The sequence below is a fragment of the Galeopterus variegatus genome, unplaced genomic scaffold, assembly GCF_000696425.1.
Source record: "Galeopterus variegatus unplaced genomic scaffold, G_variegatus-3.0.2 Scaffold126, whole genome shotgun sequence".
Taxonomy (NCBI): domain Eukaryota; kingdom Metazoa; phylum Chordata; class Mammalia; order Dermoptera; family Cynocephalidae; genus Galeopterus; species Galeopterus variegatus.
This window is the reverse complement of record NW_007726237.1, coordinates 183,818-209,302: the sequence shown is the minus strand read 5'-3', so window position 1 is coordinate 209,302 and position 25,485 is coordinate 183,818. Positions and strand designations below refer to the sequence as shown.

The 25,485-nt window shown below is 40.2% G+C and overlaps 1 protein-coding gene across 4 annotated transcripts in view; it reads right to left on the bottom strand.

Annotated features, from left to right (window-relative positions):
* Positions 1 to 6,910: 6,910 nt before the first annotated feature.
* SORCS1 (sortilin-related VPS10 domain containing receptor 1) overlaps positions 6,911 to 25,485 on the bottom strand; it is a 200,302-nt gene continuing 181,727 nt past the window's right edge. The window contains exons 22-24 of one of the 4 annotated variants that reach the window (XM_008588434.1): positions 12,314 to 12,419; positions 12,031 to 12,191; positions 6,911 to 10,520 (exon numbers count right to left, since the gene is read on the bottom strand). In XM_008588434.1, the coding sequence (XP_008586656.1) occupies positions 10,513 to 10,520; positions 12,031 to 12,191; positions 12,314 to 12,419 (275 nt within the window). In that variant the 3' untranslated portion in view covers positions 6,911 to 10,512. The remainder of the gene's footprint in view (positions 10,521 to 12,030; positions 12,192 to 12,313; positions 12,420 to 25,485) is intronic. The other 3 variants (XM_008588426.1, XM_008588442.1, XM_008588447.1) reach the window with 3 other exon arrangements.

Here is a 25,485-nt window from a genome sequence, read left to right as displayed (position 1 = left end):
CAAATCTGCTAGTAATTCTGGGTTGAAATTCTGACTTTACTATTTTACTGGCTACGTGACCTTGGACAAGAGAATTGAACTTTCCAGGGCAATCATTGCACATTATTAAATGAACATACTTATCTTAAAATATTTGCAGATTTTAAATAATTTACTCCGTTGTTCCTTATAACCTAGCAAATGTACCACACATTACCGCCTTGAACTCTTCTTCTCTCCTATAGCTTATTGCCTTCTACTCATGTCAAACCCTTCACATCCTCCTGTCCCCTGTCCCAACATTGTTTGGACTATGTTTGCATAAATTCAAGAGGCTAAAAATAAAAATATAATATGTATAGCAAATTTGGAAATACACCTAGAAATTAAGATTGATGCATTAGACATATCAACTAACTTTCTGATTTACTTGTCTGCCATATTAAAAACAAATAAATGAAACAACAATTATCTGCCCTTCTAGATTTACTGGGAGCATTGTCAGATTCTATGGAAAAATATCGTCTCATGTTAATTATTCCCATTGTGCTTGCTAGTTTAGCACTTTGTCCAGAGAAAGAGAGAGAGAGAAAGCCATTTTACCAACTTATGTCTACCCTTCCTCTCTAGATGTCCAAAAATTTAATTACATAAATCCTCAGGGACATCTATTAAATCCCAACCAGGAGAAAAACTCTGCAGAGCAAGACAGAAGAATTGAGTCTTTTCTGGGCATTCCTCCAGACTGAAACTTGGCCAGGCACACCTCTGAAAACAACTGTGTCTGCTTTGCTTCTGAGCCACCTGAAATGCAGCACACTGAAGAATTCGGGAAACAGTCCACACTGCACTGAGCAACTTTCTCTTACTTGATCTGGCACACAAGAGTAGGCTTTGATATAAAACATATCTAATGGGGTTTCTAAGCTCCCCAAGCTCTGAGCCCATCTAGTTTTTGAGCCTTCTTGACCTGCCCTTTAAGTCAGCCCAACCTGTCAACTAACTACACACCTACTAACCAGGAAGATAATTCTGAAACATAATTCATCTTTTAGGAAGATACATAGCACAGAAAAAAAGTGAATGTTTTAGTATCATACAGACCTGCTATTCTTTGATCACAAGAGAATCATTTCAGTTCTCTGAACTCCACTTTTACCAAATGTCAAAGAAGAAAACCATTCCCACTTCAGGAACTCATGTGGATTAAACAAGATAATGGGTATACAGGTGACACATCACGTTCAAAAATGGGAGCTGTTTTACTCTTTTTATTATTATTATTATATTTTCCATTCACAACTTCCTTATTCTAGACTTCTGTTTCATTCATATCTTCTGTTTTCATGTAACTCTTTTTTTTTTTTGTCTTTTTTGTCTTTTTCCGTGTCCGGCAACGGATCGCAACCCTCAGTGTTGCCCCCGTACCGGACCGGGACCGGCAACGGGATTGCAACCCTCGGTGTTGCTCCCGCGCCTCGCTCAGCCAGTGATCGGGAACCGGTCTGTATGTGGGATCTGAACCCTCGGGCGGGAGCGCCGCTGCACTTCCCAAGTGCGCCACCGGGCCGGCCCTCATGTAACTCTTAACTCTTGGATTGAGAATTAAAAGCTTGGTAGCCATGGCCCTTTGGACTTAGTGGTCACTAGGCTCACACCAGTGTTTGGAAATGTTCTTTCCTCTGTGAATTTGTTTTACTTACATCTTGGCTATCAACATTCCCTCTGTGTCCTACCCATGGCCAATAAGAACCTCCTGTCCCAGTTACACAGCACACAGCAGACACTTGGCTAGGCCACTTCCAGCCATTTGTCAAGTGTGTGTGTGTGTGTGTGTGTGTGTGTGTGTGTGTGAGAGAGAGAGAGAGAGAGGTATTATATGCTGGTGCTATTACTAAGTAAGGTCGGCATCCTTCTTGTGGCTGAGAAGTGGTAAGCAAAGTGAACAGCTGTTTGTTGGGCAATTAGTAAGGTTACTACACAACTTAAGGCAGAGAATATCCTTCAGCAGCTTCTACATCTTTTCCCCTAGAAATAACTCTTCTGCCCACACATCTCCTCCCCACCCCAGTCTGGTGATGACCATAAGTACTGAAGAATAACAAAATCTTCAGATGGCACTGGGTTGGGATACTCAACACACAGTACAAGCACAGTCTAGCACATTAATAGCACATGTTTTTTAATGTTTATGGCCCACATCTAACTACTGTTACCTTGTTATTTGTTTATGTCTATGTGACAGTTTACTCCTACGTGTATGTGCATAGATCTAAATAATGTATAAATATGTATGCATACATATTTACCATATATATTATAAAATTTTGTTAATCATGTACATATATGTTTCTGCATATATACAAGGGTACTTCAAAAAGTTCATGGATTCCTATTATCCTTTTAATTCTATCTTTCCCCGAAATTTTCGAAGTACCCTCATATGTGTAGGTGTGTATATATACATATACATATATAGTACATATATACACAAATGGAGAGGAAAGTTACAAAGTTTAAAAAGTTTAAACATTTGAAACTTCACAAATTAAACTGTAGGTACTATAATAGCAAAATAATGTTTTTATCTAAATATGAATTTAAATTGATGAAAATATAAGAAAAATTGTTTTTTATCTAGAGAAGCTATTTTTATTAAAGGAATTTAAGTATATATTGCCAACAATTGTGAATTTTCCTATAAACTTTATGTATTATTAAATATATTATCTATAATAAATTATTATATAATTATTCAACAAACATATCTTAGATTTACTTTACAATATAATTCTTGTAAACTTTATTTAAAATAGCATTTTTTTCTGACCATACCAGGAACATATATCCCTTTTAGAAAACCTTAGAAAATATATTTAAAAATTAATTAGAACATCTGTAATATTACAAGTTAGAAATAAACAGTGTAACTGTTTTTCTTTCTCTCAGTCTGCCCCTATATATTTTCTGTACAAATTGTTATCATACTATGTAGTCTTAAATTCTTTTTTTTCTTAAGATCACATAAGAATTTTCTCATGCCAGTAAATATTCTTTAAAAAAATGTTTTAATAGAAGCATTCTTTTTTATTATACGGATATATATTACAATTCTTGTTAACTAGTTTACACATACTGCTTACCAAATCGTTTTTCTGCCTCTATATAAGCTGTTATTAACATTTACATAAGAAGATTTTATGAAGACACATACATGTATATGAATACTTATCCAGTATTTTTCATAAAAAGTTTTTATTATTATGTAAATAACTTAAGACTATCTTCAAATATTTCAAAGGCTTCTTTACCTGTTTTACTTTTCATCAAATACCTCTTCAATGTATTTTTTCATACCATCTTCATTAAACAAGGAGTTTTTGGGTTAAAGTCATGTTTCTAAATATTAGCTGCTGGGGTGGGTGAAAATTGTATGATGCCCTAAGGTCTATGTAAGTGGGTAGGACTGCTAGGTTCCACCAAAAAAAAAAAAAAAGGGACTTAGGCTGAGATGATGAGAATATAATGAGGATTGGAACTATTTTATCTTTTCCCTCTGCTGTCAAGTAGAATGTCTTCCTTTTACAAGTATATCCAAATTACTTTTTAACTACCACCTAAATTACAGTCAGTTCTGCTATAAAATTTTTTTTGAGAATGTAAATATGCTCTAATTCGATTGATAGATGAGGGAAAATTTTGAGGATAATTCAAATGCTGTGTTTTCTTAGGCATGATTTCATCAATGAGAGACACTAGGTGAATGCAGGAAGCTGCACCCAGCTGAAACCAGTTGTGTAAAAATACACCAAACACACAAACACACACACACACCCTCTAACATTTACCAGCTACCCCCATTCACCGTGTGTGTTACAAGCCACAGCACTCACCTTTGGTCTTACAAATTTCTGTCCAATTACAGATAGTTCTCCTTCTACCACTTCACAATAACTCACTTGCTGTAAGCCTTCCAACATCCACTCTCACAAGCGAAAGTTCAGGACTTCTTCAAGGTAAGTGTTTTCTTTGTAGATTTCTTAATCATTTCACCTGTGTAAAACTGTGCCATCATTTTTATTAGATTTGAATCTTTTAAAAATGTCTTTGGCACATTCCACAATACACTGACACATGAGTTTCTGTGTGTTGTGCCCGGGCCTCATTTTTTCCCCCAAGCTGTGTAATTTTTATTATGTCATTTTGCATACCGAGGTGATTTTGTGGAACACATACGTCACATAATAGCACAACTGGCTATGTATGCATGATTCCTTGTGGAAAACCCTGTGCATGGGCAATGTAAGAGCTAGCTTACCATAATCTCAGAAGCATTTCTGATTATTTAGACTGAAAATTGTTTTTTTGGTGAGGTTGTTCTAAGATGGACTTCGAACACACTGGGACAAGGTTTGTATCTCTAAATGGCTGGTTCTTTTTTAGCCTTTGGATCCTTAGACGTTTGCCCTTAGCATCCAGACATTTGTGCAACTTCCCTCTCTCATCCCAGCCCCAGTCACTCTGCTGTTTTATCATGTTTTGTTTTTACATTTCAATATCTTGAAATTACGTTATATATATATCACTGTACATATTACATTAAATTATATGTTAATTGTTCCTGTTAGAATATATACTTCACATAGGCAGACATTTTATTTGCCTTGTTCACAGTTGTGTTATCACATATGGATCAACAAATATCTGTATTCTGTACATCACAGATTCCTTTTGATGGGTTTAACATGAAAACTTTATAACAGCCTTTTTTTTTTTTCTTTTTTTTTTTTTTGCATACGCCCATCTGGAATTATTTTGGGATTCTCCCACTATACAGGCATCAACCTAACATGCATTTTCAAAATACTATTAACTCCTTAGGAAATAATCAAACAAATTATTCAGAAACCAAACTTAGGCCTTAGTTTTTTATGCTACTTTCTAGTCAGTTTTTTTCCCCCTAAACTGCAATTATTTCACCTAAATTAATGTCTATGAATAGCTCCCTGAGTACAGCGGCTTGAGTGGCAACAGGGAAAAGGGCAGGGATGTGTTGATTCATGACAGACACTGATTGAACATGCAATTAGAGATGCAAGCTGGGTTAGGCAAGTCAGACCCGTCAAGTCACCTCACAGATTGTTACTAAATAAAATGGACTTGCTCACAACATTAAGCTGGAAATCAACTTTGAGTTCCAGCAAACATTTATCTAGTGCCCCCTAATGGCAATGTCCAGTTCTACATGCTGAAGGAATAAAATTTAAAAATATTGATTCTCTTCTAAATGGATAGAATTAGGTGAGAAAGGCATAAAGTGCCACACATAAACACAAGGTCAGGTTCTAAATGTAAGTGCCACACATAAACACAAGGTCAGGTTCTAAATGTGTTTTTTAAAGAAAAATATGTGAAAAAGTCACAGAGAAAAGAGTTCCAACTATTTAATGAGTGCCTTTTTTGTGGATTTGCTGGATTTAGTATGGGCTGAACTTGAAAGGGACGCTGTGCCGGTCACCTGCCTGCTGGTCACTCCCCACCGCTCCCCTTCTCTGCTTTGTATTTCAGTAAAGGGCTCTTCCCGGGCTCCAGCACCCACTGGCCTGTGGCTGGGTTTGGGCGGTGGGGAGCATTGGCAGGAGATGAGAGGACCAGGGCAAACTACCTCTCCTATTCTCTGCTGCTTGGGCAGCATTGTTGGTAGTGGTCACATCTCTTCCATATCTTCAGCTCCTGCCAGACAGAACCTCCATGACTTCAGCTTCAGCCTGGTAGTCCTGGCTCCAGGGCTCTGGTACTATCTGTGTCACTCCAGCCCAGGGAAGTTGGAAGCTTCCTGTTGAGGCGAATATCAGGGTTGTCTCACCTGCTCCTATTTGGCATCTGGGCTCTTCCATTACTCAAGCAAATCCCCTGTACTAAATACCCTCTGTTTTAAATATCTAGGGAGACTTTCTGTTTGCCTCACTGAACTTTGACTGACACAGGAGATAAACTGCTCCCAATTGGGAAGAGCAGCATAGACTCTGACCTGGAAAGGAATGAAGAATTGGAAGATTTAGCCTGTGGGAACGGAGAAGTTAAAGTCAACCGAAAAACAACTGGAATTCTCACACATAGTGAGACCGTGCTAATGGGGCAAGCCCATTCTGAGTCTGGCAGGTCTTTGGGAAGCCTAAGGTGGGTTTTGTGCTTGCACGAATGTTTCAACCAAACGTAAAGACCAAACAGTGCCCAAGGAGAGATACCCCTGATGTAGGCAAACCACACAGCTGAAAATATTTGGATTCAGTCCCCCTCTTTATTTTCCACTAACTTGAAAACAGCTATTTTGGACTCTTGGGAATGACTCACCCACTCAGAATACCAGAGCTGGAAAGCGTCTTGTTCCTCCAAATTACATGCACGAGAACACGAAAGCTTTTATATGTTAAAGTGATTTGCTCAAGGTCACAAAGCTGGCATAGCCAGAAGGAGAATCCCCCTCTCCTGGATTCCAGGTCCAAAGAAGTCTTCACTCTCTCATCTGAGCCTTTACCACTATCCAAGTTTGAATTCATTACATGCAGGTTTGGTTGTTTGGTAATCACAAGGTCATGAACAAATTTGAATGGGTTTGTTCTCCATTAATAATTTGTAATTTTGAACTAATAATAATGAGTATGTTACTCATTCCAAAGTAACCAGTTTGGAGTAATTTTTAAGTGAAATAATGTAATTTAATAACGTAACAGACATTGTATAGTCAACTGAAATGCAAGTAGAATTCAGGTAGTAGATTTCTACTTTGTTAGTAAGAAAAGTCTTGAGCTTCTGGTGTGTATTATATTCTCATGCAATTAGTTTTTTAAAAATTCTGTAGCTGCATTATTTCTATATCCAGACTGAACACCAAGGGTTTGGGATTAAATAAACACCTTTAGGCAAAGACTTTAGAGACATTATCTGTTTAATAAATATGATTGTAAAAGCAATAAACAAGAGCAATTATACATTACACTACATAGTATTTAACAAAAAATACATCAAAAAAGTCATTTTAAAATTAGAAGTAGTCCCAATACTATAAGAAAACTTTCATTTTTTTTTTTAAATTGGCTTCCTATAAAAATAAGTTGGCAAATGAGGGATTTCAATGCTCAGTTGGAATCCTGGAAAACACAGAACAGCTGCCAAGCACCCCATTGCTCTCAAAGTTGCTATTTGGAACTTCTGAAAAAAAGCAAAACGAATCTCTGCATTTTGGACAGTGAATCCAATTAAAAATAAGGCAAGGGAGAAAATGTTGGTTGGGTAGTTCAAAGTAGAGCATGCACAGTTTGCCTTCTGGGATTTTGAGAAATGTTGCAGTGTCATATTTTTAGCTTGCCCTGAATCTTACATTCCACATCCATCCCTCCACACATACTCCTCTGGCTTTAAGCCCACCAAACTCTGCATTGTGTTTGCACCTGCTAGTAGCGAGTAGGTAGGCACTTGGGACCCTCCCATTTGTAGGCTCTCATTACTACCTCCTCTTTCGGATTCAGCTGGAATGACCTAGTACAGTGGTTCTCAATCTTTAGTGTGCATCACGATCACCTGGAGGGCTTGTTAAAACAGATTGCCAGGCCCACTATCACCCAGCAATAGAGAACACTGCTCCTCATCCCCTAGAGCTTCTGATTCAGTAGATCTGGGGTATGGATCCAGAATTTGCACTTCTAACAAGTCCGAGGTGATGCTAATACTGCAGGTCCAGGTACCACACTTTGAGAACGACTGGCCAAGGTCATAGGAACAATGAGGTCCCCTCTGAGCAGCACCTTGCCTCACTAATCACCTACAGGTGGGAGGGAGCTTTGAGGAGAGGCACATGAGGACATTGGAGATGCTGAATCTGTAGCTGGCCATCTTCAGTCACGTTCCAAAATGCCAGGCATCTCATGTCCACCTTTATTTTTAATTAGGACTTACAGCCCATTCTTTCCTGTGTCTTTTCATTCATTTATTTCTTCAACAAGTCAGTTTCATCATACTACCCTAGGCAAGGCACTGTGCTAGATTAAGACTGTTATTTCCGTTTTCATAATTTTCTAATTAAAATGAATTGAACTGCAACTCTGAGGACTCCCTGTGCTGGTCTGAGTGAGCCTCTTTTGGTTTCCAAACACTTTGTCTTCCAGATTAAACTTGGGAGGCTCCAACTGAAGAGGATCAATGAGGATGTTTCCTATGAGATAGGAAGCCTGGCAGGTTGGGGATCAATAGAGTTCTACAGATAGGTGGCTGCCCCAGGCATAATCTGTTTCCCAGATTTATATCAGGCATCCTTGACCATAAAATCTTCTGCTTGATTAACTTCTGACAGCAGCTTTGCTTCTCTTTCCCTGCCTGAGCTACATAAGGGCAGGATCATCAGGATTTTTAGGGGACCCCCATTATCACCAGCGGCTCTGTTATACCCTGTTGCTGGCTTGGGACACAGCCAAGAAGGAGGTTGAGCTTTCTGAGTGGTTTTTCAGAACTGCTTCATCCTATATATTAGAGTGGGCTTTGCCCAGTCCATAATACTGAAAGGGATTCTGCTGGACAGGCTTTTGTTTCCTTCTTTCTCTGGGCCTTCTTTCATGATCGCCCTGGGAAAAGTGGGGTTTCTTCATGCTTTGAGTCAATACACTGCAGTAGTCAGCTAACTCCTCCCCTTTATATTGACTTATTTTTCCTTTTCTGGTACTGTAATACTCAGAGATCAGAGAGCGCACATGGAAAATCACTGGGGTTATCCTAAACAATCAAACTCTCATCCTAATGTAAGACAAGATCTCTGTATATTCTCAGACTTTTTGACCTCTTAACAGTAAGTCCATTAACCTGCTTCTCCTTCTGATTAAAATCAGTTTTATTTCACAAATATTTTTTTTCTACTGTGAGAGAGAAAATATTGGGTAACAGCAACCATCACAGGAGAAAATTGCCCAGCAACATAGTCACAAGTTCAAAACATTTCTCACAAGAATCTTCTGGAATCTGACCTCACGAGATTTTTTGTTTCATTGTATGCTTTCTTTTCCCAAGTACATGGCCAGGTTTAAGTTGTGCTGCACATAGCAACTCTTTTACACACAGTATATGTTTCCAGGTAGGAAAGGGGAGGATATTTGGAAATGGTAGGTTCTAGAGGAGGAGACAAAGGATACATGAAACTGAACCCTGCTGGGCAGGAGGCAGCTAGGTCAGTGTGCACGGAAGCTGGCATGCTTGGGATGTACACAACTGACAGAGAGGTGAGAAACTTGTGGATGGTGGCGGGGGGGGAGATTGGCAGAGGCTAGGCTAGTAGTAAGGAAACGTCATGGTTAATGTCCAAAATCTAGCAACATGATTTGGAGAAAAAGTTGGAGTAGTTTATGGATAACTCAGAGATTGGATGGAAGAGATTCAAAGACATCGACAGATCATGGCCACACAGAGCAAAAAATATGGGAAGGCCAGACTATGGGTAACTCATGGGATCCCATTTGCTACATAAATTGGGGCAGGAGTAGAGAAAGCTGCAAAGGGAAGCAGTCATGGGGGAAGAGATGAACAGGATACAAAGGTCCATTTCTGGCATTCTTTGCCTCCCTGACCCGCTTCCTTCCCTACTCTACCTGCATACATAGATCTTCAACTGGCGTCTTTGTCCCTGTGCCACAGAGAATGGAGAAAGCAGCCTTGTGGCCACTGCTGACCCGCAGAGCTACCAAAGGTAACTTAGAAGGGAAAATGACAAAAAGGAAAAGTGGAACAGAGAAACAGCTCAGAGTTTCAAACTCCTGTGCATGTCTTTGTGTCTTATGAAAAGGGCTAGTGTGGCTAATCCACCCATCAGCCTGTAGTGCTAAAATAGCTGTTAAGTCTAGCGCCAAGAATATTTCCAAAAATACATGCAGATTTCCTTGGCCTATATATGTTATGAATTTTCTACAAACACGACCGATCAGAAAAAAGAGAAGAAAGGGAGAGGGGAGTGTTTTCCATTAAAATAGAGCACCTGTACACTGCCCCTCCAAACACGTTTTCAAGGTATTGTCCACATGCACAGGCTTAAAGCTAAAAACCCTTGTTGTCTGTGTCTGAAGAATTAAAAAGTCCCGATGCAATGAGTGTTTGTTTATTTGTTTGTTTGGATTTTGATTGTTTTTATTTTATTTTTTGTTTTTGTTTTTTTACTGGCGTCCTCCATTCAAACATTTACATAGGTAGGGATTTCTTTTGTGCTTTGATTCTCAGCAACTATGGAAATACTTCCTGGCAAAATAGGAAACAGAACAACAAAGGAAAGAAAAAAACATAAAGTTAGTGGTCATGAAGGATGATGCACTTGACAAGAGCGAAATTCTTTCCTGATCAGCAGGTCGCCTGTAGCCTTTGGGGGTTTTCCTTAAATTGCAAATTGTGCCCCAGCAGATCCCCGCTTTGGCGTTGAAGGTGGTGTGGCGTGTCTTGCTCTTTGCAATCGGAGAGATGAGTCACCAGGTTGAGTAGAAGGGGAGGGAGGGGAGGGTAAAGCTACTCTCCTAAGAGAAAACGTGTAACACTTATTTATTTAAAAAACACTGGAAATGGAAAGGTGTCAGACTTTGCAATGTGCTGCAAGATGTTCCTGGTGAAGGAGGAATTGCTACTTTAACAAAGAAAACAGTGGCTGTGCTTCATACCCTGTGGAAACGGGGACAGGGGACCCAATGACCTCAAAAAATGTCCCTCGATTCTTTAGAAGTGAATAGACAGGGTGAATGCTTCTCTGGACATAAAGACAGAAAAGCCTTTTTTTTCTTTTTAACTTGAAGCAATTACACACTTATCACCCTGTCTCCCCAAATATAAGAAAGTACACTGTGATCACTGACACCAGATGTGGCTGTAGTTATCATCATTATGTGTGATACCAGCCAGTCACTGCATTTAAATTTCCCCTAATACAGCCACAGACCTTTTCCAAATCCATTGAAAGAGAGGGTTATGTTATCATTTACATACTCATTTTTTCCCCAAGAATCAGATTTAAAATTTTCCGTAAAGGCCTTCTAGGTGGTTTGCCATTACCACATTAAAGTGAAGCATGAATGATTATATAATAATTTATCCACCATAGTCAGCAATTCAGGGTCTAGGTGTGAACATTTACAGCTTCAGCTCCTGATGTCAACAGACAGGAGGGACCAAGGAGAGAAATGGATCAGCACTAGTGACTCCATGAGTTTGTCTAACATTCTGGGAAATTTCTTCTGCAATAAATAGGAGGACTTAGCAATTGAACTTCAGACTCTATACCTAGCTGTTGGATTCCCATGCTAACGTCACAGGCAGAGAGCACTCTACTGAAATATTAGGAAGTCTATTTTAAGACTTCTGTGAAGGGCCAATCAAAAAAGAAGAAGAAATCTGCTAATCTACTCTGTAATAGTCTAGCCCTCCAGTGGTCTCAGGATGCCCCAATGCCCGGATGTTCTGCAAACTTATTATCTCTTTTTCTCAAGTTCTCAGGTTCCATATTTCCTGGGGAATAGTTTCTAGATTACTGCTAGATTTAAAAATTTTCCCAGTGATCATTCTAGTCCCTCTCATTATGTCATTCCTCTGCTAGTTTTATGGAGCAGTCTGCCCTCCCTAGAGCTGTCTCTAGTCGGGGCTGGCATGTTTTGTTATGATCAAAACACACCCTGGTAGGCTGAAATACTGCTCAGCCCTCCAGCCTACCAGCCCCAGCCCCTGAGACATCTCCTTCTTGGATCTTGTTAGAGCAAATGCTTTGCTCCTTTGCCCATAAACCTTTGTAGCCCAATGTTTTAGCAAGGGTTTTTGTAAGTGGAGGAATAAACTAATGAGAGAAAAAAACTAGATAGAAGCAAGAAGGCTTTTTTTTTTCTTCCCCATTCTAATGAAAGGAAGAGGGGAAAAAAGTATGTTAACTGTTTCTCTCAGGGGTGTTAGAGGAGAAGAGAGTGGTTATGTCAAGTCAGAAAGGGGTTAGAGGGAAAGTCAGCCATTGACTACTTAGGCTGACAGCTACTGGGAATCATTTACCTATGAGCTGTGATTCCACCTTCTCATCTATAAGCTGGCCAGGCCTCCTTAGTTCAGTCTGAGGGATATTGGGCCTGCTTTCAGTGTGACTGACTGGACTGATCATCTCTTGTTCTTTTTCATTCTGCATCTGGGCATAAACATTAATCCCCGGGATCTTCCTAAAACATTAACAGAAACCATCACTGCTCTGCATGGGTGACGTGCATCACTGCGACACATGCATCTGAACCTGTCAGGAAGAGGGAAGCGGGAGGGGAGGTATGGACAGAGGGACACGCACCTTTTAAACTTGTAGATGACGAACACGGCCAGCCCCACAAACACCACTGAGAGCAGCATCAGCATGGCGGATCCACTGTGGGTTGGAGTAAGGTCCACCAGTGGGGCTGGGGAGAGAACAAGACATGGTTGTGAGCAGAGGCTTGGGCAGGTGGACTCCGTGAAAGGCTTCCACAGTTCACACACAGGCCTGGTGAGTCCCTAAAAACCAAGTGGGACGTGTATACACGATGCTCACCACGTGAATGCATCTGAGCCTGTCCCTGCCCCCAGAATGCTGCAGCTGGCCTGTTCAAGCACTACAGTGGAGCAGGGAGAAGCACAGACCCTGCAGCCAACTGCTTGGATTCAAACCCTACTCTACTACTTGCTGGCTGTGTGATCCTGGATAAGCTGGATAAGTTACTTGACTTTAATGTGCCTTATATGGTAAGATAAGAATAACAGTACAGACCTCAGCTAGTTGTTGTGAGGATTGAATGACAGTGTATCTAATTATTAGGCCCTCTTTAAGTACTAGCTTTTATTTGCACTGCTGCTATTATTAGTAGTATTAATCAATAGTTATAATAATACAATACTAATTATTATCAAATTTTCCTATACTCTACATGCAAGCTTTTCCTACTAAGCAAAGCAGATAACCAGTAAAACCACCAACAGACTACTTTTGTGAATTACGTAATCCTTCTTACCCCGGCAGTTGTGAGAGAAAGAATTGGAAAGTAATGTAGCTTGCTTACATTTTTGCACACAGAAAGTTGACAGCTAAGTGAATATTTTCCAAGAGCAGTTGCTCTGATACTGGGGGAGGGGTTTGTAACCCGGTTGTCTCTGCAGCTTCCTAAAGCCCTGACAGCCCTCACCGAGCAGCTCCAGCCTCCCAAATGCAGTGATGTCTCCTTTTGGACAAAACAGAATCCTCTGCATTCATAAAAGAGTCTCCCTCCCTGAGCACCCTTAAAGTGAAGTTTTGGAAAACATCTTTCTTCACCTCAACTCTTCCTGCATCTCAGGGTCAAACCTGTTGCACTTGTAATGACTTTGTTTGCAGTTGATTTCTACCCACTCAAAAGCTGACATTTTGCAAATATAGCATAGCTCAAGCATAAAAGATGAGCCATATGCACCCCACGGACATCTGTATGCTGACCTTTACCTTCCATCAATTTAAGCAAAGCCCGAGACCCAGAAATTCAGGTGACCTTTAAACACCATTTTCTGTAGCTTTTCTCTGTCGAGAGCTGAGAAGGCAACATTCTGGTCAGCCAGGTAAAAAAGGTCAAGAATTAGTGACTGTAGTACTGATGGTCCCAGACAAGACTCTGCGCTGCTTCTGCTCTGTCTGGTTTTTGTAGGATTACATCCCAGCCTCTCAGTAACCACTACTAGAAAGCATATTTCATATAACCACGTGGTTTTGGTGAAAAACAAAAGCCAAGTTTTTTTCTAAGAAAATAGGCTTAGTCTGTTTAGTAGGTTCAGTTTTTAGGAGGCTCTGAACATAACAAACTTCCCTCCCCAACTATTCTTTCCTGTATAAGTCAAACGGCACTTGAAGGTGTGAAGTAGGGGTGTGAGTCTGTGAGTAGGAAGGATGGGTGTGGTCGCACTGCACTCCAACACCCAAGGCACACTTGCTCTCCGTTAGAAATTAGAAAGTCACCCTCTCAGTGCTATCAGCAAGGAAGTCTGGAAATAATTCACGACTCACATTGTAAATGGTAGGATATCATCAGAAAAGAAGACCTTCCATTTGTCATAGACATTATCACAACTGGTTTTCACAAGTGAAAGGCAGGGACTGTGATCCTCAGTAAGCAGGTAGAAACAGTCAAGTGCTCATTGTGTAATGTCATTCCCAAAACTTAGAACTTGTAAAGGGAAGAATTGAGACTTGAACCCGAGTCATTTCACACACACACATTTTCAGTACATTCAGCCCTGTGCTAATTTCAGTGGGAGATATTAGAAATTTAAAAAGATGTTTCTGAGGATGAGGATTAGGATTAAGACTATAGCACTAGAAGAAAATTAACGTGACACAAGTTAAAATGTTATTAAGTTTTGAAAGGAGCAGTTAGAATCATAGATCCTACACTCAGCCTTAGATAACATACAAAGGATCTTCAAAAAGTTCATAAAAAGATATATATTTTCTTTCAATTCCACTTTTCCATGAACTTTTTGAAGTACTCTTGTATCATGCTCTTTTACCTGCCCGAATCCTGCCAACTGGGCCAATTGCCAAGCTAGGGCTGAGTCTGGAGCTCACAGACCCCTCAACCCCATTCACAGACTGGGTCACAAACCCTTCACATGCCAGGCTGGGTCCCCAGACCCCTCACATGCCAGGCTGGGTCACTAGACCCCTCATACACCAGGCTGGGTCACCAGACCCCTCACACACAGGTCTATGAGCTAGGTAACCAGCTAACAGGTCCTTGGAAGCCATAGGTTCGAGAGCATGGCTGTGTGCGTGGCAGCCATCGGAGGCAGACACCGGCCAGGTTGCGGCACTGTGCATGTGCACTAACTCTACCAACACACACAAAGTTTGCTTACAAAGAATGTGCTGCACTGCCCCCAACCGTCCCTAAGGTGAGGGGGCCTGATTAAATTATTCTATTTTCCCAACACCTTGTATATATGCACACATATATATGTGTGCATGTGTGTGTGTATACATTTATACATATATATAATATATATATGCAGAGAGAGAGAGAGAGAAGATAGAGAAATGAAGACTCATGGACCCACCACCCAGTTTCAACAACCAACAACCAACAACCAACAGCCAATCTTATTTTACCTCTACTCACATTCAACCTTTAACCACTTTTTGAAACAAATCTCAGATATCACGTAATTTCATCATCTGTAACTAAAAGATCTCTTTCTCTCTCTCTGTCAACATTATCATAATACCATCATCACATTAAGGAAATAATAATAGGAAGATATTTTAAAGGCAATCTTCTAATGCAAACCCTGGATTTAACAGGGAACAAATGGAGGCCTGGAGAGGGGCCACAGAAGGTTAGGATGGTTAGAGGCAGGAATAAAGCTAAACTTCTCACTCTAGCTGAACACTCTTTCAGCATAACCAAAGTATCAGTGTTATGGAGCAACTGCAAGAACACTGAGCTTGCTTGAAAGCGTTGGCATTTGAAATAAATGAAAAACTACAAGAGGAAATTACTCTGGCCATGCTCTCGGTAGCACAGCAAGCAAACACATGCACACGCACGCACATGCACACACATGCACATAAATGAACTCTATTTCTCTTCTCTTCCCTTCCTTCTCTTAGCTTTCTCCCCATCACAAGGTTAAATCTTTCAGTGCTAAATTATTCACACTCAAATCATCATTCCATAAACAAGCAGCATTAACACTATTAAGTAATTATCATATTATTTTGGGAAAATAAGCTGCAGTATCCCGAGTTCTAAAACCAGTGATATACAGTCCCCTTCCCTAACCCTGCATGGTTTAGTCACTTCGCAGAGGCAGGCAAACAGGCAGCAGCAGGTAGCAGCTGGCAGCGTGGCGAGAAATTGAGTACCACTGCCCTCTGTGTTCTGTGGGTAGCTTCTGCTTGCTGATCTGTGCCTGAATATAAACAGGTCTATTATTGCTCCACACAACAGCAGCTGCATATCTTAGTTCACCCAACACTTAGGTGCATTTGTGCATGTTTTGCTGAGGAATGGAAACTTGTGATAAATGGGCTTTAGCTTGTTGTGTGGAATTAGCATAAATTAATCCCTCTCCATTTGCAGTTTAAACAAGGTAAATGTGTGGGGAAAAGTGCTGAGCAGTTTTTTGCCATTATTCTTGCACAGAGTAAAACATGTATACAAGCAGTATTCTAAGTGACTCAACGTTTTTAAGCCTGGGTGCTGGCACATGTTGTTTCTAAAATCCTGTGAGGAACCTGCAAATAAATTGAATATTTTATTCATGGGGACGTGGGTTGGTTATATCAATAGGAATGCTTACGGTGATAGCAATCTTGTTGTGAAAAGTGATTAACATGCAGTAAGTGCTAAGTAAATGTGTGTTTGAGAGTAAACTTAAAACTCCATTTGGCGTTAAGTAATGGATATGGTTCCTTTTTAGCCCCATAAGGGGCTAAGTAATTCATACTGAATCTCAGTTTCCTCATCTGCAAAATGGAGATAAAACAAGGGTTTGGTTTATTTAGAATGTTGTGAGAATAAAATGAGACAGAATTGACAAAGCACTGTAATAGGACCTGGCACACTGCACATGCCTAATATTTTTAGCATTATCATCTTACTTCTATCACATTTCTGAAAGTGTATTCTATAGGGAAAAAGTCCTAAAAGATGACAAAAGAGTTCCATGATCAAATAATATTGGAAAAGGGTGCATGCAGTGTTCCCTATCTGGAGATTCACGTTGCACATCAGTACATTAAAGGTTCATAACAGTCCTGCAGGAAAGAAACTAACTAAACTTTACCCTAGTCTTTCTCACACTCATTTGACCACACGGTCTTTACAGAGCGAGGTCCCACACAACACCCTCTAGGAAATGCCTCTACTGGGCACCGCTTTGCCCCTTGCTTCAACTTTGCCCCTTTGCTTGGCTCGAAAGTCAATGTCATGGTAGTGTCACCCAAGGAAGCCATATAGAATGCCCTTATTGCTGTCTTGTGCTCAATCTCATTCCATCAAAGGGACTTTCTTTGAGAATGTCTGCCTACAGTATGACCCTGAAACTTTGAACTCTAACTACATTTCTAATCCAAAAGTTAGTGCTGTCAGGAAGTTGAAGAAGCAAGTTCCCCATACTTGACTTTCTTTTCTCATTTCCTGCCTTCAAAGTAGACCCGAGTCAGGCTTTAGTTGTATGCCTTGACTATCACAAAAATCCATGTGGTCTAAAATCTTTTTTCAGAAATTAAAATGATGTGGGAATAGCACACAGAAAGCTTTTCTGGAGTGCAGAAGGGCCAGAAAGGTTTCCATTCCAGAGCACCCTCACTGGCCAGTGGGCCTTCCCTCCAGTTCAAATCCAAACTCAATCATGAGAGTCTTAAGGATTGCTACACCTTAGTAGAATAAAGCCATGATACTGCAGGCCATACTGGGTGGAAATTACCAGAGAAGGCACTGATAAAATAATTAAGTGAGAAGCCATGAGACTGAGGCAGCTCTGGAGTCCTGCATTCCTAGGTAAGCAAGTTGAAACATAACTTAGTGTAAACATTCATATTCTAAGAAAGTGAAACTTAAGCTTAACTAATCAGAAACTGCCAACTAACCTGTAACTAAGGACGTTCCAGTGGAAAAAGGCTATTGCTCTACTTAAACCAATCAAATATTTTCTTTGCCTTACTTCCACATTCACCGCGTGTGAATGACTCGGTTTGCTCAAATAAACTATAACATTTTAATGCGTCTCAGTTTATCTTTTAACAGTTCTAGTGACTGGTGAAGCACTATTGCTGGATTTAAACTGAGGATGAATCTTCAGGAACATCCAGTCACAGGAGTTGAGTTCACTTGGCCAAGAAGTAATAACCACGGGTACGTCCAAGACCAAACATCACCATAATTAACAGACGAGAGAAAGACATGTTTTAGTTTTCTAGAGTTGAAAGTCAATGAGGAATCTTGACTACTATGTAAAGTATTTCTCAAAATGCAGTTTACAGACTACCTGAATCAGAACTACCTGGAGCATTTGTGAGAATGCAGTTTCCTAGGCTTTACTCAAGAAAAAAATATATGTATCTTAGGATGGGCCCCAGAAATCCATTATGTGTCAAGCTACACAGGTGATTATTATGCATAACAACTTGCGAGTCCTGCATGGTAGGCCTCACTTTCTCTCACATATAAAATATCTTGTCCTTATCTTAAGGACCTGTCCGATCTTTACATTCTCTGAGTCACTAAAACAAAACAAAACAAAACATAACAAAACAAAATATGCTGCTTCATTGCTAATAGCTCGATCTGTTTAAGGCTCTAGGAGAGAGTTTTTTAAACTACTCACAAGCATTTCAAGTCTCCCATAAGTGAGCAGTCAGCCTCATGTAGATTGATACATTGCTTGCTCAGTTCTCTGCCCTTCTCTGCATCCAAGTCTTTTGCAATGAATTTGAAGGTCCTTCCACCAGAAGGTGAAATCTGTTTCTTCACCCCTTGAACCTGGGATATCATTATCACCTGCATTTGGCAATGGGATGCTACAGAAGTGATGGTGTGCTAACTGTGAGTTTCAAGGCCTTGCACACTTGTGCTTTCTGTTTTGGAATCCTACCACCACCATGTGTGAGCAAGCTCAGAACAGTCTGCTGAAGGATGAGAGACTATGTGAAGAAGAGCTTAATTATCCCAACCAAGGCCATTCTAGAGTAGCCTATAGCCAGCTGACCGTACCATCTGGGAGAGGCCAGCCAAGATCAGCAGCACTCCCTATAAAACAATCCGTAGCTGAAGGCAGACAGACTAGTGAACACAGGCAAGAGCAGAAGAGACACCCAGCCGATCCACAGACGCATAAGCAATACTAAATGCTTGCTGTTAAGCCTCAAAATTTCTGGGTGTTTTGTTACATAGCAATAGCTTACTTACTCTCCTCAAAACAATCTCTTTCAACTTGTTAAACATCCAATTAGCAATTCCTATCTTTGGTCTCCACATTACCCAGTGCTTGGCATCGACCTCTGTCCCACCATCAGGGTAGCAGGGTAAAAGTAAAGTGACCATAACTGTTTTCTTCTCAAGCAAGAAACTTTATGAAAGGGGTGCTATTAAAGTTTATGGTGACACAACAGCTGTAACAATCCAGGATAGTCCTTGTGATGGTTAATTTTAGGTGTCGACTTGACTGAATTAAGAAATACCTAGAAACCTGGTAAAGCTTTCTTTTGGGTGTGCTTGTGAGGGTGTTTCCAGAAGAGATAAGCGTGAGTCTGAGTGGGCCAGGTGGGGAAGATCACACTATCCAGTTGGCTGGGGGTTCAGAGAAAACAAATACAGAAGACAGATTGCTCTCTCTGGAAGAACTGAAATAAATTCTTCTGCTGCCTTGGACATCAGAACTTGAGATTTGCCGGCCTTTGGGCTCCAGGACTCATACCAGCAGCCCCCCAGGTTCTCAGGCTTTCTACCTCAGAGAAAGAATTTTACCATCGGCTTCCCTACTTCTGAGGCCTTTGGACTTGTACTGAGCCACGCTACCAGCATCCTACGGTCTGCAGCTTGCAGATGGGCTTTTGTGGAATTTCTCAGCCTCCTTAATCACGTGAGCCAATTCCACTAATAAATCCCCACTCATATTTCTATCTATATGTATATATCCTATTGGTTCTGTCTCTCTGGTGTTCTAAGTTTAATAAAGTCCTGGTTACTCTAGGTATAAGAAACTTGATGAATAAAGGGTAACTTATTCTAGGTTGTGGTATTTTCTCTGTATTTTATATGCGTTTTCCTGCCTTTTTTTTTTTTTTTTTTTTTTGGCCAGTTTCTCTTGACCATCTGCCTTGCCTTCCTCTTGGGGAACTGCATTTCTATGTCCTACCTACCACTTATTTCCAACCTGATACATGTCTTACCCTCTTTCTGAACTAGTCACCTGATCACTCCTTCTTGACCATTCTCTGACCAAGAGTGTCCAGGTACATCCCCCCAGGCTGGTCAACTCAGGCCAGTTATGCTGTGGTCATTTTAGTCCCTTTTATGGACTCAGGTAATCTTAGAAAAAAAGGTGGAAGAAAGAATTTATTAGAAGATAAAGAGCAACCTCATTGCTGGCCCCTGGTAGATTTATGAATGTTTCACATTCGTTTAATCACACGGGGAAAGTAATATATTTAGATCCCTTGGCACCCGTTATTACTTATCATAACACCATAACAATTTAATAACTGTTGAAAGCCACTGGGTCCATGTACCTGTGAAACAACCTAATTACTTGGAGAGGAAAAAAATATGTATTTATTTTGGAGAAAAACCATAAGGAGAGAAAAATACCACCACCATGATTTTACTCATAATAGACTTCTAAATGATAACTATGTAGATAATAAGGCAACCAGAGACTAAAGAGACAGATAAATTTATCGGCTGTGGAAGAATTTCACTAGTACTTGTTCCATTCTTAAATGGAAAATGCTATTTCAACAACTTATTTTGCTTTACAGTTCAGAGCTCCACAACTCCTATTTGGCATTTGCAACATAACGTTGTGGTTTAAATTATATTCTAATTTCTAAAGCTTCTTGGCTAATGGTAATTCTGCCTTCAAGTGGAAAGTGTCTTTCTCAGTATAAAATGATAGGGTGGAATTCATGATGTATCTTGACCTAGGCTGAAAAATTTGAGTTTCTTATCCCCTCCCACATTGACTCATAACATATCTGGTGCTAGCAATTGAAGCCTGGTAATATTAATTCTCTAATATCTCTGTGATGATATCTTTTTATTGCACCTGCAAAAGAAATTAAACCAGTCAGCAGCAACCGTGGAGGCCAAGATAACACAAGATAACAGTTTTATTAAAAATCCACACATACCCTTGACAAAGGACAGTTTTTCTGAATGTAGGTGCTTAAACAAGGCAGCCGATGGATGGGGTAGAAGCAGTGTTACTGGTTTTGTGTGTGTGCATGTGTGTGTTTTTTTTAACCTGAGATTTGAGGCTCTTCCTTTGAAAAATGTTGACATTTCACCTTTTTTGTCATGTGTGTCCAAAACTCCAGAAGCACAGTCACCCAACTAGAAAGCTAAGAGTAGAACAGCATCTTCATTCTGAAATATGTGTAGAAATATAGTGAGATGTGAATGCACCATTTTCTGCTCACACTAACACATGAATAGCACAAGATAATATTATTTGTTTAACTCTCATAAAACTCCCAACTATTCAATTACATCTGCCACTGAGATTCCAGTTCACACTTTAATCGGTTTTCAAATGTTTCATGACCAGCGCTCTTGGCTGGCCTTTGCCGTTCATCTAGATTATGGATACAGTATACCCCAGATTCTGAAGTATGTTTCATTTTTTCCCCCTTATTCCCATGATCATCTACCCATTCTGCCAATTAGGTTGGATTCAAATATGTCAAGAAATTAGATTTTAATGTTTATTACTAATTTTCTCTTATATTTAATATCACAGGCCATTCTTATTTAATTCATGCCTCTATTTTAGTGGATGCCCTGAGCTGTAAATCAGATTTACTGCTGGAGATAGTCATTCATCTTTCCTTGATATGTAGATGGATTTCTGTCTGTGGAATGCTCTCTAAGAGTGGTTGTTGAGACTAGGGAAGGGGCTGTCTGCATACGTATCATTTGAAAAACTTACTAAATGTGCAGATTCCTGGACATCGCCCTCCTGGAATCCCCCGGGGATTCCTCACTGTGTGCAGGTAGACCTGAAAAGTCTCTGTCTTTAGAAGCTTTCTAGGTTAACTGCGATGTAGAGTCTGGTTTGTGAACAACTGCTTTATAGCAGAGATCTACTCTGGGATGGAAAGAGACTTTCCAATCATAGACCAGGGTTTTATTTATGCCAGATGGTGTGAGGGAACCAGTAAGCTCCAGCCCTTCTAGTCTCTCTGTGCAGAAATCCTACCACCCACATTTCAGTTCATCTGTCCAATAAATAACTCTTATGAAATGCAAATACTCCTTGAAGGGTAGTTGTTCTCAATTTAGCATGAATTAATCTATTAGGCTTTTGTGTTCTCAAGTAAAATGTCAGTGTTGCCCCTTGCTTGCTCTCTCTTTACCTTCTATTCTCATGTAGACCCTTATCTACCCTACCACAGAAGAATCAACATGTTTTTAAGCCGCTTTCCACTCCCCTTCGCCCTGCCAAATATGAAGACTGAATTTACTCATGACGATTGGTTCTCTTAGAAACAAAGATACAGAGTTTGGTGGAGCTTGAAAGATTTGCACCAGCAATGAAGGCTTTAATTTATCACCTGTCAGCAGATTCCTCTCACCTGAGACTCTGCAAAGAGTTGGCAAATTAAAGCTTATAGTTTAATATACAGTCTGGCCACTTGGGTTGAAAATTTCTATATGTAAATACTTGTACTTTGTTTTTTTGACTTCAACACCTTTCTCCTCTAGACTGAGCAAAGCTGAAATCCTCATTCAGGTCTTACCACATATATCTCATACATGTAATACATATGTGTTTCTACATAACTATATACAATAGTTTCTGAATTATTTCACTTGCCATCTTTCAAGGTTCATCCACCAATAGCATACATTAGAATTTCCTCTATTTTATTTATTTATTAAAAAATTTTTTCCCTTTTTGTCTTTTTTTTCATGACCGGCAACGGATCGCAACCCTCAGTGTCGCCCCCGTACCGGACCGGGACCGACTATGGGATCGCAACCCTCGGTGTTGCTCCCGCACCTCGCTCAGTGAGTGAGCGGCCGGTCTGTATGTGGGATCCGAACCCTCGGTGGGAGCGCCGCCGCGCTTCCCAAGCAGCGCACAGTAGCAGTGCACCACCAGGCCGGCCCCCTAATACTTGTACTTTGTTAAAAAGAGAAAAGATTATGGATTGTCACCCAAACTTATAATTAAAAATCTTTTCATCTACCTCTTTTTCCCTTTCTCATGTTTATTATGTCTTATATTCTCAAACCTTCATTAATGAAAGCTTCCTCACTAGACCGCATGGGTGATGGACACAAAGTTTATAGTATACTGGCATATACGCTTTCCATGCATTTTATCCTCCTCCCCCTGCTCATCATTTAACCTGTGGTAAATATACCAATTACAAATATTTGATGATACTTATTTGGATGACCCTAACCATGTCAGGGGATACATCATTTTACATACAAACCATAAAACGTCATCTCGTTGTGCCTTTGCTCAACACAGCCCCTCAACCTGGCATGCTTATTTTCCCTCCTTTTAGTGAGCTCCCATTCAACATTAAGGCTCATCTTTATTGAACCTTGTGCACGAAGTGTTTTGTTATTATCTTCGGTTAAAGTTAGTAAAAGTCCATGCAGCTAGGATTCATGCCTCAGGTCTAGCTACAGTGGAGTGAGTGAGGATCCTAACCCATTTCATATCCCCTGATGAACCATAGCTTTAAAGAAATAATTGCAAAGGAACGTATGGAGCCATTTGAGAGATAAGATGATACATCTGAAATGGATCCTGCCATTGAGTAAACTCAAAGTTAACAGGGGCAATGAGAAAACTATTGGCATTTCAGGGATATTTTCCTAATGGCTCAAATTTGTTATTCTGCAGGTAACTATACAGATCAAATGGTTTGCATCAGATTCCAAGCTTTCCAGGGTCTTGCTGGAAAAAAACTCTACTTAAGAAGGCATCATAGTTCTTAAAATATACGATAAAGAAGGCCAAGATAAATGCAGGGGTGAGAGAAAGGGCAAGGGAGATGTCACAAAAGATGTGAAGAAGGTCTCGTTGGTTTGATAAGGCAAGGATGGTGTAATCCAAGGTATGTGACCCTGAGCTCTGCCATGAAGTGAGGTTGCTCTCTGACACTGGAAATTCTCCTTCCAGATAGACCAGAGCAGAAGAAGGGCCAGTAAGTTATACTTGATTCAGTCTCCTTTAATCACAGCAGCCTCTTGCCAGTCCCTCCCCCCTTCTCTTTTGGATATCTTGTTCTGGAACACAGAAAACAGGGAGCACCCACTCTCCACAATGTATATATAAATAACTATAATACATATAAATGGGATACCTGCCATTACAGAAAAGAAAAAAAAAAAAAAAAGAAAAACAGACATGGGTTTTCCCTGGATGCTTACTGGATAAATGAATACAGGGCTCCACTCACCAATTATTTAGTAAGAAGTTGCATGTCATGGAGATGGGTTCACAGTTGAATCAATTGGATCTAAAGGTTAACTGGGGAAATGGGATTTTGACTATATCTCTGAAGGTATAAATTATTTAGACATCTAATTATTTATAAAAGCAATATTTGTTGAGCACCTGATATGTGCAAGTTCTCTGCTAAGTACAATTATAGAAACAATATAAAGATATGATGAGCCATATCCACAAGAAGTGAAATAGGAGTGATGAAGATGATGATGATGATGATGGTTTATGATCATCATCATCAGAAGGATATAGATTTTAAAAATCCATGTGAGTCCATATAAGGAGAGATGTGATCTCAGTAAAGATCTCGACGCCATGCAAATGTGTCAAATGCATTGAGCAGAGACTTAAAATACAAATAGACTTAGAAGATATACAGAAGTGAAGAAGAGGGGAGACATATTTCCATGAGGAATAGCACAAGCAAAGGCACACGTTGGTCAAAACACCAGTGCTTCCAGTCCAATATCTAGCCTGATTGATTTCTATTCCCTTTTCTAATGCTCTGGGTTGTTTTGCAACATTATAGCCTTTGTCTGTTAAATACAGATGCCACCTGCCATCAGATCCTAAAGGCCAAAGAGAACCACTCGGGGCAAGACGCTCCCTCAGTCTTCTTGATAACATGCTTCTCCTGTTCTCTCTCTATTCTCATACACTTTCAAATCTCTCCCTTATGCAAGCAGAATTTCAAAAGCATAGCTTCCAGGAATGGTTAGGCCCTCAAGAGGAATTTCATGGAAAACAAAAAAACACAGACATGGCTAGGAGCAAAGCAAAGACTGCATTCAGAGTTTAGCTCAGTTTAGATATCAAAGTTAATGAATTCCTAAACAGAACACATGGATGGGGAGAAACAAACAAAATCCAGTCTCTACTGATATTCGGGTATCTTCAAATGCTTACCTTGTGTTCCCATAAAAGCAAACAGGGAACTGAGTTTGAAAACCAAAATAAGGCTAGTAAATTCCTGAAAGGAGACAGTTCTTTTTCCTTGGAGACAAACCAAATTATGCATTGCCTTTCTTACTAACAACATACTCCGGCTGAAGCATTTTTAAAAGAAGGCTGCCGAACATCTGCTGAGCAATTAATGGGATGCAGCAGCGTGCTGTAATGGTCCCTGGGAAGGTATAAGCCATCCTGCTTATGAGACGTGAAATGTTGCAAACAGTGGTCTTTTAAAAAAATTGTTTAATTCCCCCTGCCTGTGTGTGCGTGTGTGTGTGGTGGTGGTGGGGGGGGGGGGGGGTAAAGAGAAGGGGAAAAGGG